Source organism: Monopterus albus, unplaced genomic scaffold (assembly GCF_001952655.1).
Source record: "Monopterus albus unplaced genomic scaffold, M_albus_1.0 scaffold30.1, whole genome shotgun sequence".
Lineage (NCBI taxonomy): Eukaryota > Metazoa > Chordata > Actinopteri > Synbranchiformes > Synbranchidae > Monopterus > Monopterus albus.
The window spans coordinates 1,529,976-1,544,014 of NW_018127910.1; the positions used below are offsets into that span (position 1 = coordinate 1,529,976).

General features: G+C 39.8%; 2 protein-coding genes across 6 annotated transcripts in view; one reads left to right on the forward strand and one right to left on the reverse strand.

Moving 5' to 3' along the window:
• Positions 1–9,580, forward strand: part of uggt2 (UDP-glucose glycoprotein glucosyltransferase 2) — a 38,821-nt gene extending 29,241 nt beyond the window's left edge. For 3 of the 4 annotated variants that reach the window (XM_020596426.1, XM_020596425.1, XM_020596428.1), the window contains 8 exons: positions 3,541–3,645; positions 3,765–3,849; positions 4,347–4,529; positions 4,692–4,852; positions 6,574–6,688; positions 6,780–6,896; positions 7,493–7,658; positions 7,813–9,580. In XM_020596426.1, coding sequence (XP_020452082.1) covers positions 3,541–3,645; positions 3,765–3,849; positions 4,347–4,529; positions 4,692–4,852; positions 6,574–6,688; positions 6,780–6,896; positions 7,493–7,658; positions 7,813–7,838 — 958 coding nt within the window. In that variant the 3' untranslated portion in view covers positions 7,839–9,580. The remainder of the gene's footprint in view (positions 1–3,540; positions 3,646–3,764; positions 3,850–4,346; positions 4,530–4,691; positions 4,853–6,573; positions 6,689–6,779; positions 6,897–7,492; positions 7,659–7,812) is intronic. The other variant, XM_020596427.1, reaches the window with a different exon arrangement.
• A 152-nt stretch (positions 9,581–9,732) lies between these two features.
• The window catches only part of dnajc3a (DnaJ (Hsp40) homolog, subfamily C, member 3a), a 13,371-nt gene continuing 9,064 nt past the window's right edge, over positions 9,733–14,039 (reverse strand). For both annotated transcript variants that reach the window (XM_020596430.1, XM_020596429.1), the window contains exons 10-12: positions 11,625–11,757; positions 11,033–11,181; positions 9,733–10,283 (exon numbers count right to left, since the gene is read on the reverse strand). In XM_020596430.1, the coding sequence (XP_020452086.1) occupies positions 10,129–10,283; positions 11,033–11,181; positions 11,625–11,757 (437 nt within the window). In that variant the 3' untranslated portion in view covers positions 9,733–10,128. The remainder of the gene's footprint in view (positions 10,284–11,032; positions 11,182–11,624; positions 11,758–14,039) is intronic.

The window sequence follows — 14,039 nt, forward strand, 5'->3', positions numbered from 1 at the left end:
GTTTTTGAATTCCACCAGGTAATAAATTGTTCCTGGCTTTATACATAAACACAGCTGTCTTATATCCCCCTAAATCGAAAAATTTTAACAATTTAGACTGTATGAAAGCTACATTGGTGTGATCCCTATACCCCATCTTATGCACAATTCTTATCGCTCTTTTTTGTAATATATACAATGGTTGAAGTGAGCTTTTGTATGTATTTCCCCAGTTTTCAACGCCATACTCTAAGTATGGTAAAATCAATGAGGAATACAAAATACATAGTGATTTCCCGTCCAAAATCTATCTTACCTTTGCCAATATCGATATATTTTTTGCTATTTTACTCTAATACTTTAGAGTAATATAGTTTCTTACATCTCCTCAAAATCTCAATTAATTTGTTCTTATATGACTTATATTTTTCTTCCGTCTTCTTTGATCTGTCCTTTATGAATTCCTTATATAACACATTCTTCTTTTTACATGCATTCTATAATCCCTTACTCATCCACGGTTTCCCACTGTAATTCATTTTCTTTTTATACTGCTTATGAGGACAGTTCCTGTCATATACTTTCTTAAATATATTTAAAAATTGCTCATATGCTTTAAGTCTTCCTCTCTGCAAACTGATTCCCAGTTTTGCCCCATAAAATCCTCTTTTAGCCTCCTTACAGAATGTTCATTCGTCACCCTCCTGTAGAATCCTGTATATCCAGAAAAATACACTTTGAAATGGATGCATGACACAGTAATAGCACGAGCTTTGCAAAAATACAATAGTCATAACATTTAAGCAAGGACATTGTGTAGATCTTGACCCTGAACTTACAAAATACTGTTGGTTTAAAAGAGAAGGCATCTTTATACCGATTACTTTTGTTGGCCTTGTTTCATGTCATAAATTTGCTGTTTGAGATTTGTGGAAAGATTAGAGTGGTTTTGTATGTGACATTGTACTGTACATGCTGGGACTCATAAGGGCAAAAGCAAAAGGTGTTGTTCAGATTAACTGAGTTGTTACGATGAAGATGCTGTCCATGGGCGTGAAACTGACTGTGGTTTTATTTGTTATTCTGTGGTGTCTGGGACACTGGCGTGCTGCTGGTTTTTCTCGTTTTACCTTTGGTTCTGAAATATTAACCAACTAAAACTCAAATTATGGATAATATTGTGCCAGCGCTTTCATCATCAGGTTTATCATCAGTCTTGATTGAACTGACCAGAATCTTTTTACAAGACTCTTATAGATTTACTATATGTGTATGTCAGACAGTTGGTTTTAGAGGACATCTAGAAACAAACTCTGTGCTCCCTCTCCTCTGTTTACACCTCCCTCTCACTGGTGTCTTTCTGGAGCCTCGGGGCCAAGGCAGTGGATGTGATTGAATGTGGGAGAGATGCTCCTTCCCTCATCAGCAGTCTGTTTCAGACAAGGACACACAGTTTGACTGTAGCCACATCTAGCCTCCAGCAGAAGTCCTGATTTCTGTCCGCTAAATGTGCCTTGCATCATGAGCCACTGCTCTTTAATAGTGGTTGGGGTATGTCGGTGTGACCATAAGTGTGGAACGTGTCCTGTGGATTTTCCTGTCTGCGCTCTTATTGTGACATAAAACCATTTTAGCTAATTTATTTGTTAACCAAAATGCTGGAAATGAATTGTAGTGAAACTGGTAGGCTAATGCCATCTGAAGGGTAATGAACTGGCTGATGGGACTCACTGAGGCACTTTTTGCGGGCATGCTGTGTAAAGTCACTGTTTGGCTGCACACTGAGTCTTTGTCCTTGCTTAGTGGTTTTGGTATTTAGGCGGCTCGGCATACACCATAGTGGAAGGTGGGGTTCCTACACTGTGTAAAATTATCGGTAAAGCATCTTCTGAATATCTGCAAATCAATGAATTGACAAATTGCTGCAGAACAAATGAACAGGGTTGGAGATATTAACATCTTTTCATCAGCTCTTTCTCTTTGTTCTCATCCAACAACACCAGGCTACTAACCAACAATTGTGTGTCTCTGATTCTTTCCAAAGTTCTGCCAAAATGTCACCTGAAGCATCACATTTTTACTTGTGACATGATGAGCAGTCGTGAATATTCATAATATTTGGTTAAATTATGCAACTACACATTCATAACGACTGTTTTTGTTTGTTTGCTAGTAGCAAACCTTTTGCATTTAGCCTAATCCACTGGTTCCCAACCTTCTTCCTAAAGAGACCCCTGTTTTATCATTGAGTACGCTGGCGACCCCTCATCCACACACACAATTACGAATGGAAAAATAGAGTACTTCTTTTCAAATTTCTTTTATAGATATTTCATAATTTATCTAACATACATAACAATACAGGAACTTGTTATAGAATTCTACATCTGTATTATATAGATTGTTTTATTTCACCATTATACATACTTAATAGCTGCCAAGATATTTGAAATGACTGCTTGCTGTTGGAAAAACACTTTGATTTATCACACAATGTGTAAAATCTTAGTTAATGCACTTTTAACTTTTATTTACTGGCTGTACTATGGTATATGTATAACTGTAGATGTGGTTACATTAGAATCCCAAGAAGTGTGTCTAAAACATGGCGACTTGCAGTATGAATTATGAATTGACAAGAAATCTGCCCTTAGCAGAACAGTCTGCTGTACTTGTCCTCACAGTTCTGTATGTCCCGCAGGAGAACATTAGTCTCTCTTTGAGAGAAGCTCTCAGATTTTTCACACAGTTACCAAACTGTCAGTGGGTCAGATTGGAGAGAGTCCTTACTTTTAAAGGGGATGAGAGGATCTGAGATTACTGGATACGATTGTTGCCAACCCCCATTTTAATTAGTGTGTTAGTTAACAAACTAACTAAAATGCACAATAATACATTTTTGCGACGTACACCCCATTCACTCCTAGTGTGGCACATGCATCCAGCAGTGAAAGTAACATAAAAATGTGTAGTAAACTTGCACACTCTGGCTAGTGCTCCTGACTTTGCACTCTACAGTGTGATTCACAAAGTGTTGCCAGAGGTGTTTGTTTCATCTTTACTGTTATCAAAACGTAATGCTACCATTTAAAACATAGTGCATCAGTGGTGAGCTGTTAAATGACTTGATACAAATGGATCTTTTTAGATTCTTTACCTTGTGTTATGGGCTCTTTATTAGCTACAGTATGTGGGTTGGGAAGAATGAGGAGATGTTTAAATGTTACATCTGCCTCCACTGTCAGTTCTAACACGATGATTTATTCAGTTCTGTAGTGGAGGGCCAGCAGGACAGCTGGACTGCTGCTAAAAGCATGGCTTTCCAGGACATCACCATTCTCTGTATTGTTTCATTTAAATAAAACACCAGTTTGCGGAATAGTGTTGCATGGCGTGTGTGTGTGTGTGTGTGTGTCGGGGGGGGACTGTCTATAGCAGATATTACTCCTGGCTTTACAAAAGCAGGGTTGCTACTGGATTCATTCTGATTGACTGTGACTATATAAAAAGCATGAATCAATCAAAAGGCATCAGCCTCATGCGTCGTGCTCTCATTTACAGCATCACAGGCGGCAGCTCCAAGAAAGATGATGGAGAAAAGAAGAAAGAGGATGTTCTAAACATATTTTCTGTGGCCTCAGGGCATCTGTATGAGCGCTTTCTGAGGTGAGTCGCCCTCAGTTTACCAGGAAACACACACACTCACACTTGCAGGCAAAACACTTTACATTCTTTTTAGTTCTGTTCCTGAGACTCACCTCTCAGTCTTTGTATTTCTATTTCAGAATAATGATGTTGTCCGTCCTTCGGCATACCAAAACACCCATCAAGTTCTGGTTCCTTAAGAATTACCTTTCCCCATCTTTCAAGGTAGTTCACTCACGTCATGACTCCACACAAGCGTTTTGTCTGAAACAGCATGATACCAGTTCTTCAGAAATGTATTTATACTAAATAAAGAGAACGTCTGTGGGTTGCTGCATCTGACAGTATGTAGCTAGCTTTTCATGCCTGAAACATAGGCCCGTGTCAACAGCTGCCCATCAGCGGGGCCACACACACTAACCAGCATCATCTGTTTTCTAGGAGTCAAAGTTTAGTTTTATCTGCCAGGTTATTATAAATACATTTTGTTTGTGACATACTGTTGTTGCCTCAACAACTAATTCTAATAGTTTATAATGAAAGCAAATATCCCATTCCAGTACAAATTTGTAGTACATTGCTATGCATTCCAAGAAAATCTGAGTGTTTTTCCATTGTATAGATAACTGAATTGAGCTAATTTTGTAAATGTTTAGTTACATTAAAAATTGCTCTTGTATTTGATTTATTTAACCTTTGGTGTTTGTTTTTGGTGCGGTTAGGAGACCATCTCCCACATGGCAGAGTCGTATGGCTTTCAGTATGAATTAGTACACTATAAGTGGCCCCGATGGCTCCACCAGCAGACTGAGAAGCAGCGAATTATCTGGGGATACAAGATCCTCTTCCTGGATGTTCTGTTTCCTTTGGCTGTAGACAAGATCATCTTTGTGGACGCTGACCAGGTAAGGATCAAATTGGACTGAGAGCGGAAAGAGCTATGTGTCAGTGTGCGGCAGAGAGTGAGAGTCTCATATGGATCAGTGTCAGTACTGGTGGTGAAGACTGGATGACTGAAGTTTCAGCAATTCTACCTGTCCTTACAATGTTCTCGCTGTCTCTCACAGATAGTTCGGGCTGATCTGAAAGAGTTGAGGGATTTAGACCTGGAAGGTGCTCCTTATGGGTACACTCCATTTTGTGATAGTCGCAAAGAGATGGAAGGCTATCGTTTCTGGAAAACCGGGTATTGGGCTTCACATCTGGGACACAGAAAATACCACATCAGGTAATCTTCCATAGCAAACTAGAATTGTTCATAGCAAGCGTTTCTATATTTCTGTTCAACATATACGCATACACATACAGTATACGCATTAATTGGTGTGGCAAGGAAACTAGATGAAACTGTCTTTTGCTCTTATTGTTATGTTTAGCGAAAATGAAGATAACCTCTTCTTGCAAGATAGGCATCAGAATGAATTCATGCATTTTAAAATATCAGCATTCACAGGCACTGTCTGACTTGTAGGCCATTCAGTTTATTTAGCTGGGGACATTTATGACTTGCCTCTGTACTTTGCAAAGAATGAAAGGAGTTACAAATAGCCTAAATAGAGGTCTAAAACAGACCGCACTGCAATAAACAGTACATCTCTCACAATCATGAAAACATGTTGTTCATTTTGCTTTTGCATTTTGGCTTAGATTCAGTGACTCACCCAGAGGAATTATTCATCATGCTAAAATACATTCTAATACTTTCTTCCTGAGATCCAAACATGACAGCAAATAAAAATATTCTCTGTTTTTATGTCCTTACATTTAGGTTTATATTTCTTATTCTTCCTCCCTTTAATCTATCAGGGTTTTGGAAAAGCTAAACTTTTCATATAGTTTAAAACTTCCCATTACTCAGATAATAGGAATTAAAGCTACGACTTAAAGTAGCACTATCATGAAACTCCAAATCAACCCACTCTGCTCCGCCCAGCACGCCCTGCTCCTCAGTGCTCTAATACGATCTGCTACGCTCCACCCAGCTCTTCAGATATTTGTCATTATGAAATTACAATAAATGAGAATGCGACCAAAACTTACTGATCAAGCAGAAATAATTGAAAATCTCCAATTGGTTAGAGGTCAGTCTCGCTGAAAAACATTTAGAAGCTAACATCTCTGCGCTGGTGCTATTCAGTGAGTCTGGGTCACAGGAGACTTTGATAGCTCCTCTCCACATTAAGACATGTTTGGAGCAGATTTCTACAAAAATATTTGAAAAAGTTACATACTGTACCTTTAAATAATCTGCCAGAAGTTGGCTCTGAAGAAAAGGACAACTTTTTCCTCCAGATTGTTTTGCAGAAGCTGAAATCAAATGATACTGAAATCTGCCATCTTGGATTATACAGGTTTTTAAATTTTCTTTGAAACAAATTGCTACACTACACGACTGTGTTCATCTAGTTTCCTGGGCAGATGAACCCCCCAATTATAGGTGCAGTTCTTGCAAATATATAATTAAGCACCAGCTGTGAAATAGTTCAGTTCCTTGCTGGGTGTGGCACCAAGTTGTACTTCATCAGTGTGATGGCTGGTGTCAATGTAACTGACTACAAAGCTGCCAGGGTACATTTCCACTTAAATACTGACTGATGGACAAAAGAAAAGTCCGAAAACCTTTCTGTGATTTGACTGAATGCCAGTGGCGCTGCTCAGCTCTGAGGGCCACGACAAAAGCAGCAAGGATGAGAGATGATCAGCATCGGTGAATGAATATCCTCTGGCAGAGTTAAATCTAATAAGAGATAAGTAAAACTATATTGTACACACCTTTTGAGTTTATTGAAATGGAAAGTTAGGTACAGTTATCTGAATGTGCCTGAGGCGTTTCTATTAACTGGGTCATTTTTGTATTTTTAATAAGTCAGTCCATCTGTCTTTCAGGAAGTGGTTTTCTCACGCCTGACTCCTATGTTTTCTTTCTTTCCTCTCCTGTATTTCTACAAGTGCTCTGTATGTAGTAGATTTAAAGAAATTCCGCAAGATTGCAGCCGGGGACAGATTAAGAGGCCAGTATCAAGCCTTGAGCCAAGACCCCAACAGTCTGTCCAACCTGGACCAGGTATGTAACTTAAAGATGACACCAACGCACTGTACACTACAATGCAGAGGTGGTTGATGTATTTGTAATATATTGTTTTATGATGTTTTAGGACCTTCCTAACAACATGATCCACCAGGTGGCCATCAAGTCTCTTCCCCAGGAGTGGCTGTGGTGTGAGACATGGTGTGATGACGCCTCTAAAACCGTAGCTAAAACTATAGACCTGGTGAGCCCCACAGCTGTTAGATCTGACTTTGTACCGCTAATTGGTAATGTGGGGAAGGTATTTGGCACACGTGCGAATTACTAAATAATTAAATTATCCAATCTAACTGTTGCAATTTGTTTAGAAATTGTGAAATTTTTTTGCGTTACTTAAATTATTCTTTTGTCTGTGGAAACATAATGGGAGAGATCATATTGGTATACCAGCATTTTTTTCCCATCTATGTTAATCTGAACAGTGAACTGTAGCTGCTGCAGCACTGAGGACCCAGAGCATATTTTCAGCCACTAATGTCCATGAGGGCACTTGGCATTTACGAGACAACTGCAGAGCAATCCTGTAGTCTCCTAAACTGATTAAGAGAATTACTGGACAAGAACCAGTAGGCTGGAATAGGAAGCATTGTCTTCTTGTGGTATAGCACACCATTTGGTAATTCAGACACAAGACATGAGCTAATGTCCTTTTAACAACATTGGAAATCAAATTAGGTTCAAATGCCAACCACAGACAGTTGCTGGCAGTGACGACTTGACTTGGTGGGAGAAAGTGGCTCTGGTGGCGTGAGTGATGTATCGTCTGCTTTTCTGTCTCAGTGCAATAACCCGAAGACCAAGGAGCCCAAGCTAACAGCTGCAGCAAGGATTGTGCCTGAGTGGGTCAAATATGACAACGAGATAAAACAGCTACTGAGACAGGTCCAGGCACAGAGAGACACAGCGACACAAAAACAGACTCCTTCTCCCTCGCAGCATAAAAAAGGTTAACATAGAAAAACACTTCTCTGTGCCTACAATGTTTGCCTGTTTTTATAGGACAGGTCTGTGTGTTTTTTTTCACGATGAGATTGGTTTCTTTATTACCACTGTGCTCTGTTCCATTATTTCTTTTACCACATTTCTTCCCTTCTGTACAGCAGACAACCTGCGTGATGAGCTTTAGTGTCTGCGCCACGCTGAAGAGGGAGGAGGCAGCACCTTGCGTACGCAGGCCACCTGTGAAGCCTGAAGACAAGACAGTTCCATCTAAACATAGCCACAGTGTTGCTTCCCCAGCCGGAGGAGGATAGGATATTTTCAGAGATGCCATATCTGCTTCTGCGGTCAGTACGTCTTACAACATCAACACGTGATGCAAGTGTTAACTGCCAACTGTGAATTCGTGGTGCGCTATCAGCACTGCAGTGAGGTCTTGGACAGTATGTTGTTACCAGAGAATGACGTAAACAGAAAAAGTAAAGGCATGACATCAGCCAAAGCACTGTGTATGAGTAAAAATAGATGCCAGATATTGCACTGACATTGTATGCAAAGGATGAAATAGAGAAAGCACATCTCTCAATATTTTTTCATGTAAAGCTCTTTCACAAAGCTGAGATTTAGAGATTTACTGACAAAATCAAGACCTTTAACTGCATGTTGACTGAAATGGCCAAATCAAAGTTGACACAAAAATAGTTTTCAAAATTTCACAACTTGCTGCAAAGTTGTTACATTAAAACAGCAGACAATTTACCACTCATGAAACCCTGCATCTGTAGAGCATTTGTCCAATTATGTCTTAGCATCTATTAACTAGGCAGGGCCGGCCTGTCAATCTTTGGACTTCAACCATGGATGTATTAAAAAGAGTAGGATACAGTCCAGCAGCAACTAACTACAAGTAACTACAAGGGTGTGGCTGAGGGAATTGGTCACCTATGTGTCCCTCCAAAGTCATGTGACACCATTAAGATGTTTCACAGATGAAGTCCAGACTATGTCCACAGAATCAGGCTGGACTTTGTCCAGAGTTACCCTTTCACACTTGTAGCATACAACAGGAGGTAGTCAAACACATTCTCATCTGCCGGGAATACTCAGTCATATGATAGAACGTCATCAACACTGCCACTAGCTCCATGTGAATACTCCCAGACTATAAGCCGCTGTATTCTCACATGATCTCACTTGGATATTATGCGGACTTTGTACTAGGGAGCTGGCTGGGTAAAGTCCACTTTACATCCAGGTGGACTGACTTAGACATTTGCTTTCACACATACAACTCCTCCAGGTAATGTCTAGATAATTTCAGGGTTCTAGCGCATGTCTGAAAAGGGCTTTAGACATGACTTTCACTCTGCAGAACAGGCTACACTTTGTTATTGCCAAGTTATGGATCAAAGATTCCTCATTTGCACACTAAAGGTCATGTTTTATGGGTTGAATAAATTATTTTAATTTATTGCAGTATGTTTACATCTTTACATGTACATTCAGCCTCATTGTATCAAATTTCTAGAATTTTTCAGTATTCGAATCACACATTGAATCAGTGTTTTGTTTCAGGAATATGATGGGTGTTGCTGTTTGACTGAAGCCAACAAGTTTTTTTTTCTTTTTCTGTCTTAAAAGTCCAAATAGGGATGTTTCCTCTCAGGTCACCCATCTTCCGCTGTGCTGTGTCAAATAGAAACATTTATTTTACTGTCTGGTGGGAATAAAATAAATCTTTGCTACAAAACTGTCATTACAAAAGCGGTTTGTGTCCTGTCCGCTAGTGTGGTCGTTCAATGTGTGAGTTGTGCTCTGAAAGGTCTACATTTAAAGGATTTTCCTACACTGCAGTTTGTTCCTCACCATAAATCATTTAACCATGTGAAAATGTATTTATGGGGAAGAAAAGCCATTAAGATAGTTGCAATTAGGCAAAAGGTTAGATGTAATGAGGACCAGTACCATTTCGAAGTGCCATTTCTCCAAGTTAAGCTTCCGTCCGCAAAAGTTGAAAATCACTTTCCGACCTAAACAACCTAGTACTCTTTTACTTCTCAGTTCATTTTAATGTACATAAATAGCTCTTTATTTACAGTTCAGAAAAACTCCATTCATATAAAAATAGTACTGTACCTCTGTACAAATATAATCCTATGAATGGGTGTGAATTAGTGTACAAAACAGTGAAAGGATAGAAGAGTCAGAATTAACTGCTTGCTCTTAACAGATAAAAGCTGCTTCACACATAGATATTTAGCATAGCGACAGGCCCTCCCCAAGTGGAATTCCAGAGTTGTATTATTCAACAACAAGGATGGGTCTGTAATTAAGTTCAGCAGATTAAAGTCACAGTTCACTCCACATTTTTGTGAGTGTTATGAGGATGTGGTGGCATTCTTCATGCCAGTACTCTCCCTTTTAACTAGGGAGGAAAACACAAAACTCCACTCCAGCTGAGCTGGATATGAGGCTTCTCAGTTGAAGTTGAATTTAAAGTTGAAGGGTCCTGAACCAAAAGGATTGAAACCCTGGAAGCCATGGAAACCTCCATGGAAGTGTTGATGGTGGTGACCCTGCTGGCTCTCCGGATCCATGGGGTCCTCCCCCTGGTCGAACTTGGTTCTCATCTCTGGGAAACACGCATAGACAGGTTAGTGCAGAACAACTCAGCAAAACAATACACACTTATGTATATAGCATTTGAAATAGAAATCAGCCCATTCAGGAATGTTTTTGTTTTGTTTTGTTTATATTATTACCCAGAAATGACAAATGCCACGTTTTGGAAAAAATGTGAGAAAATATGTGACACGTTCCAGTAAGAATAAAATCTATATGGCTTGCTGAGATTTCACCTGGGCTCTAAAGAGTTAACATACATTGTAAATTTGATTAATTTATGAAGTTATGGGTCTGTCTGGCCTGATTTAGTGGAGTTACTTAAGTAATTAGGCAAATTGCGAATTCACCACAAGAATACACCCACTGCATGATTCTGCTTTGGTCATACCAATGAGCATGTGCAAATTAACAAAAAAACATCAGTAATGTTAAAGTGCAGCATGCGACTGTAACCCACAGCAAATATTCACATTTTTGCAGATTAATCAGACACTTAAGAAATTAGCTGTGGTAGATGAAGTATGTGACATGAGCAGAATTGAGGCTGTCAGACCATTGATGTGGGGGGGGGAATCATTTACTGTAAGATGGTTTTTCTTACCGAAATAAAAGTTGTCTAATAAAATGAGGACAATCTCAAGCTACTTGGGCAAAACAGTAGTGAGCTCAGCTGTTTACAGCGGCTCCTCAGAGGCTTGACATTTACTACAGTAACAACTTTCCACACACCCTGCAGACCACACTCAGACTACATACCTGGATCAGTAAGAACCTCTTTAGCCTGAGCGATGTCTATGAACTTCTTCTCTGCTTTCTTCTTTTCCACCGGATCCTGGAAGTTGTCCGGATGCCACTGTTGTGCCAGTTTTCTGTAGGCTTTGATAATCTCCTTCTTCTGGGCAGTTCTGTGACCACGGGCAGGAGGGGGTATTAGCGCATTTACTGAAAATAACTTCCATTCTTTATCTGTCAACATGGACCTAAAAATACTTGTCCAAGTGTCGGGGTTCGTACAGAGGCTCAAATGTAATAAATTATAACTTTTTATGAGTGCTTAAATTTGTATTCCAACTTAAATTATAAGTTGTGCTTTTCAACTCAATGTTCAGAAGGGATTAGTTATGTAATACTGAAGTGCAGTAACGCTTTGGCGTGAAGCAGTGGTTTCTGAATGCATAAAAGCAAATGAAAAGCACAATCTCAAAGCAGAACATAAATTGCTTTTTGATGCAGTAAAATACCCCAGTTCTCCCACATTTCCTCGGGAGAATCTATAAAATTGTAAATAGTCAAGAACAAAGCTCTGAAGATTTCATCAAATTTCCAAGATCCAGTGATCTGCACCCACCTCTTCACTCCCAGGATCTTATAATAATCTCTCTTCTGAGACTGTTTGAGAAGTCGCTGAGCTCTCTCCAAGCCTTCTTTTATCTGACGGTCATTCTCGCTGTGTTTGCCTGCCGCCTCATAGTCCTGAATAGCTAGAAGATAAAAATGCAGGACAGAATCAGTATTGCTTACACTTTCAAAGCTGCTCATGGGGAGTGAATAACACTATTCGTTGAAAAAAAAAAAAAAAGCACAGGCTTTAAGACCTTGTGGCAAGAATCCACCCTGAGCAAGGTGCTAAATCCTTCAGGTATTGTTGTGTCTGAGCCTCCACTTAGATGAGGAACCAAACAAAAGAATTTACAGGAATCATCTAACAATAATTGCATTGCTTTTCAATCTGTCTTAATTTAGCCCTTTTATTAACAGTAGCCATAACAGGGCTCTGAGCTAAATGCTCACAATGTCTAGCACATACATGGATGCTCTGTTTACACTACTCCACTAGCTTCTCTCACCGAGTAGTGTAGACACAGCAGATGCTTTCTAACTTCAGAGCCTGTATAATGTGATGGTCATTCTTAAGCTTTGTAGCTCTGTTTTGGAAAGAAAAAGGACCTCTCATTTGTAATGAGGAAGAAACATGTCACCCAGTGCAGCGGTGTGGCAACAATGGAGGTCTATGGCACAGACAAACAAGCTAAACCAGGTTGTGGATTCACACACATTATGGTGAAATTCATTGTTGGTTTTAGTCTGTATGGGATTAGTGAAAATAAATAAATAAAAAAGAAAAACACCAGGCTTATCTTTTAACTAGAATTACTGCTTCATGGATGTACGCTTCTGCCGACCAGTCAAATTCATGGGAACGGGACAGGTCACTGTGACCTTGACCACCAAATTAAAATCAGTTCATCTTTGAGTTCAAGTGGACATGTACCAAAACTGAAGAAACTGCCTCCAGGTGTTCTTGACATATCACGTTTACAAGAATGGGCCAAGCAGACTCAAACATATTGCCTCCAGCCACAGCTATCGCTGGCACAGAGGCATAAAAATGATCTGAAGTACAATCAATATTTACAAATGTACAAAAAAAAAAAATCTTCATACAAAAATTACTTTTACAAACATCATAAAACATGATATTACTTGACTAACGTTCTTAGTAATCAGACCTCTGCTAGTGCTTGCTCTGTGGTCGTGGAGTCTTTCATTCACTAAACTCCAACCACGGTGCAACAGCTCTTGGCTGTGTGCACGTTTGGGTGCTCTGAGGCTTGTTTACCCCATGAGGTGCACTGAGGTGAGTTTAAAACCCTGACAGTTTAAAGCCTACGTGAGGTCCGGCATTCCCACCTGCTGATCCGTTCACGTTTTAATGCCGACAAACGCAGCATCAGCTCAGCCTGCATCTCCTGATGGGATTTTGTTTACTGATTTTAAAACTCTGGAATTAACCTGCCTCATAGCTGTCCATTTAACTGGATGCATGTGTGTTTTGATTTTGATTTTGGGGTTTAACACCATAGATGAGAACAATATGGACAAAGTTTTCTAACTGTATGAACTACATTAACAGTGACACAGAGCTCTATCTTTTCATAGCTGCCATTCTCTATGTAAATTAAAACATAGCATCGCTGTGTAATACGCCCCTCTGGTAGAGCCTTAAGCACTGCATGTCAGCTTGGGGCTTTAAACTCCAAATGCTTGCCTCTGAAGATTTCATAGATAAATGTATATGTATTCATTCTCTACAGAGCTATGCATTTGGAATCACATTTAGCTCTTTGTGTCACTTGACCATTAGACAAGCGAGGGCTTTTGTAGTGCTGGCTCAGGGTGAAGCACTGTGGTGGCAAAATAGTGCTTCCTGATACACACTGAGCCTCTTTCCTTGCCTGTGCCAGTTTGCTATTTTGGTGACTCACACCACAACGGGAGGAGAGAAAGTAGGGAGAATGTTGCTGGCACATCCAGCAGCACATTGACTGCATTTTGCACTTCTGAACAAGTCAGCAGCACATTAAATTCCTTGTTTCATGATATTTTTGTCACTGTAATTAGTTGAGGCACAGGCACACAATCCTTTCCAAAGTCTCACCAACATCTTTTATTCATATTCTGCTTGCCTGTTTCACTTTATTATGCATTGCCATTTGCACAAAAAGATTACTTACTTACAGTTTAATTTCTTAAATGCACTAAACTTCTGAGATGACTATGTAATCACAATGTCCCATAATTGAATCCCCCTGCTCCATCTCTCTCTCCAGTTTTCATCTGTTTTTACTAGCTACTATCAAAACAAATGCAACATTGCCCCAACAAATACTAAGAAAGTTTTGTACTGATAATGACAATAATGTCAGCAAGACAGAGCCTGTGACTGTCATGAGGAGCCCCCCCCCCCCATCCACACACGCCC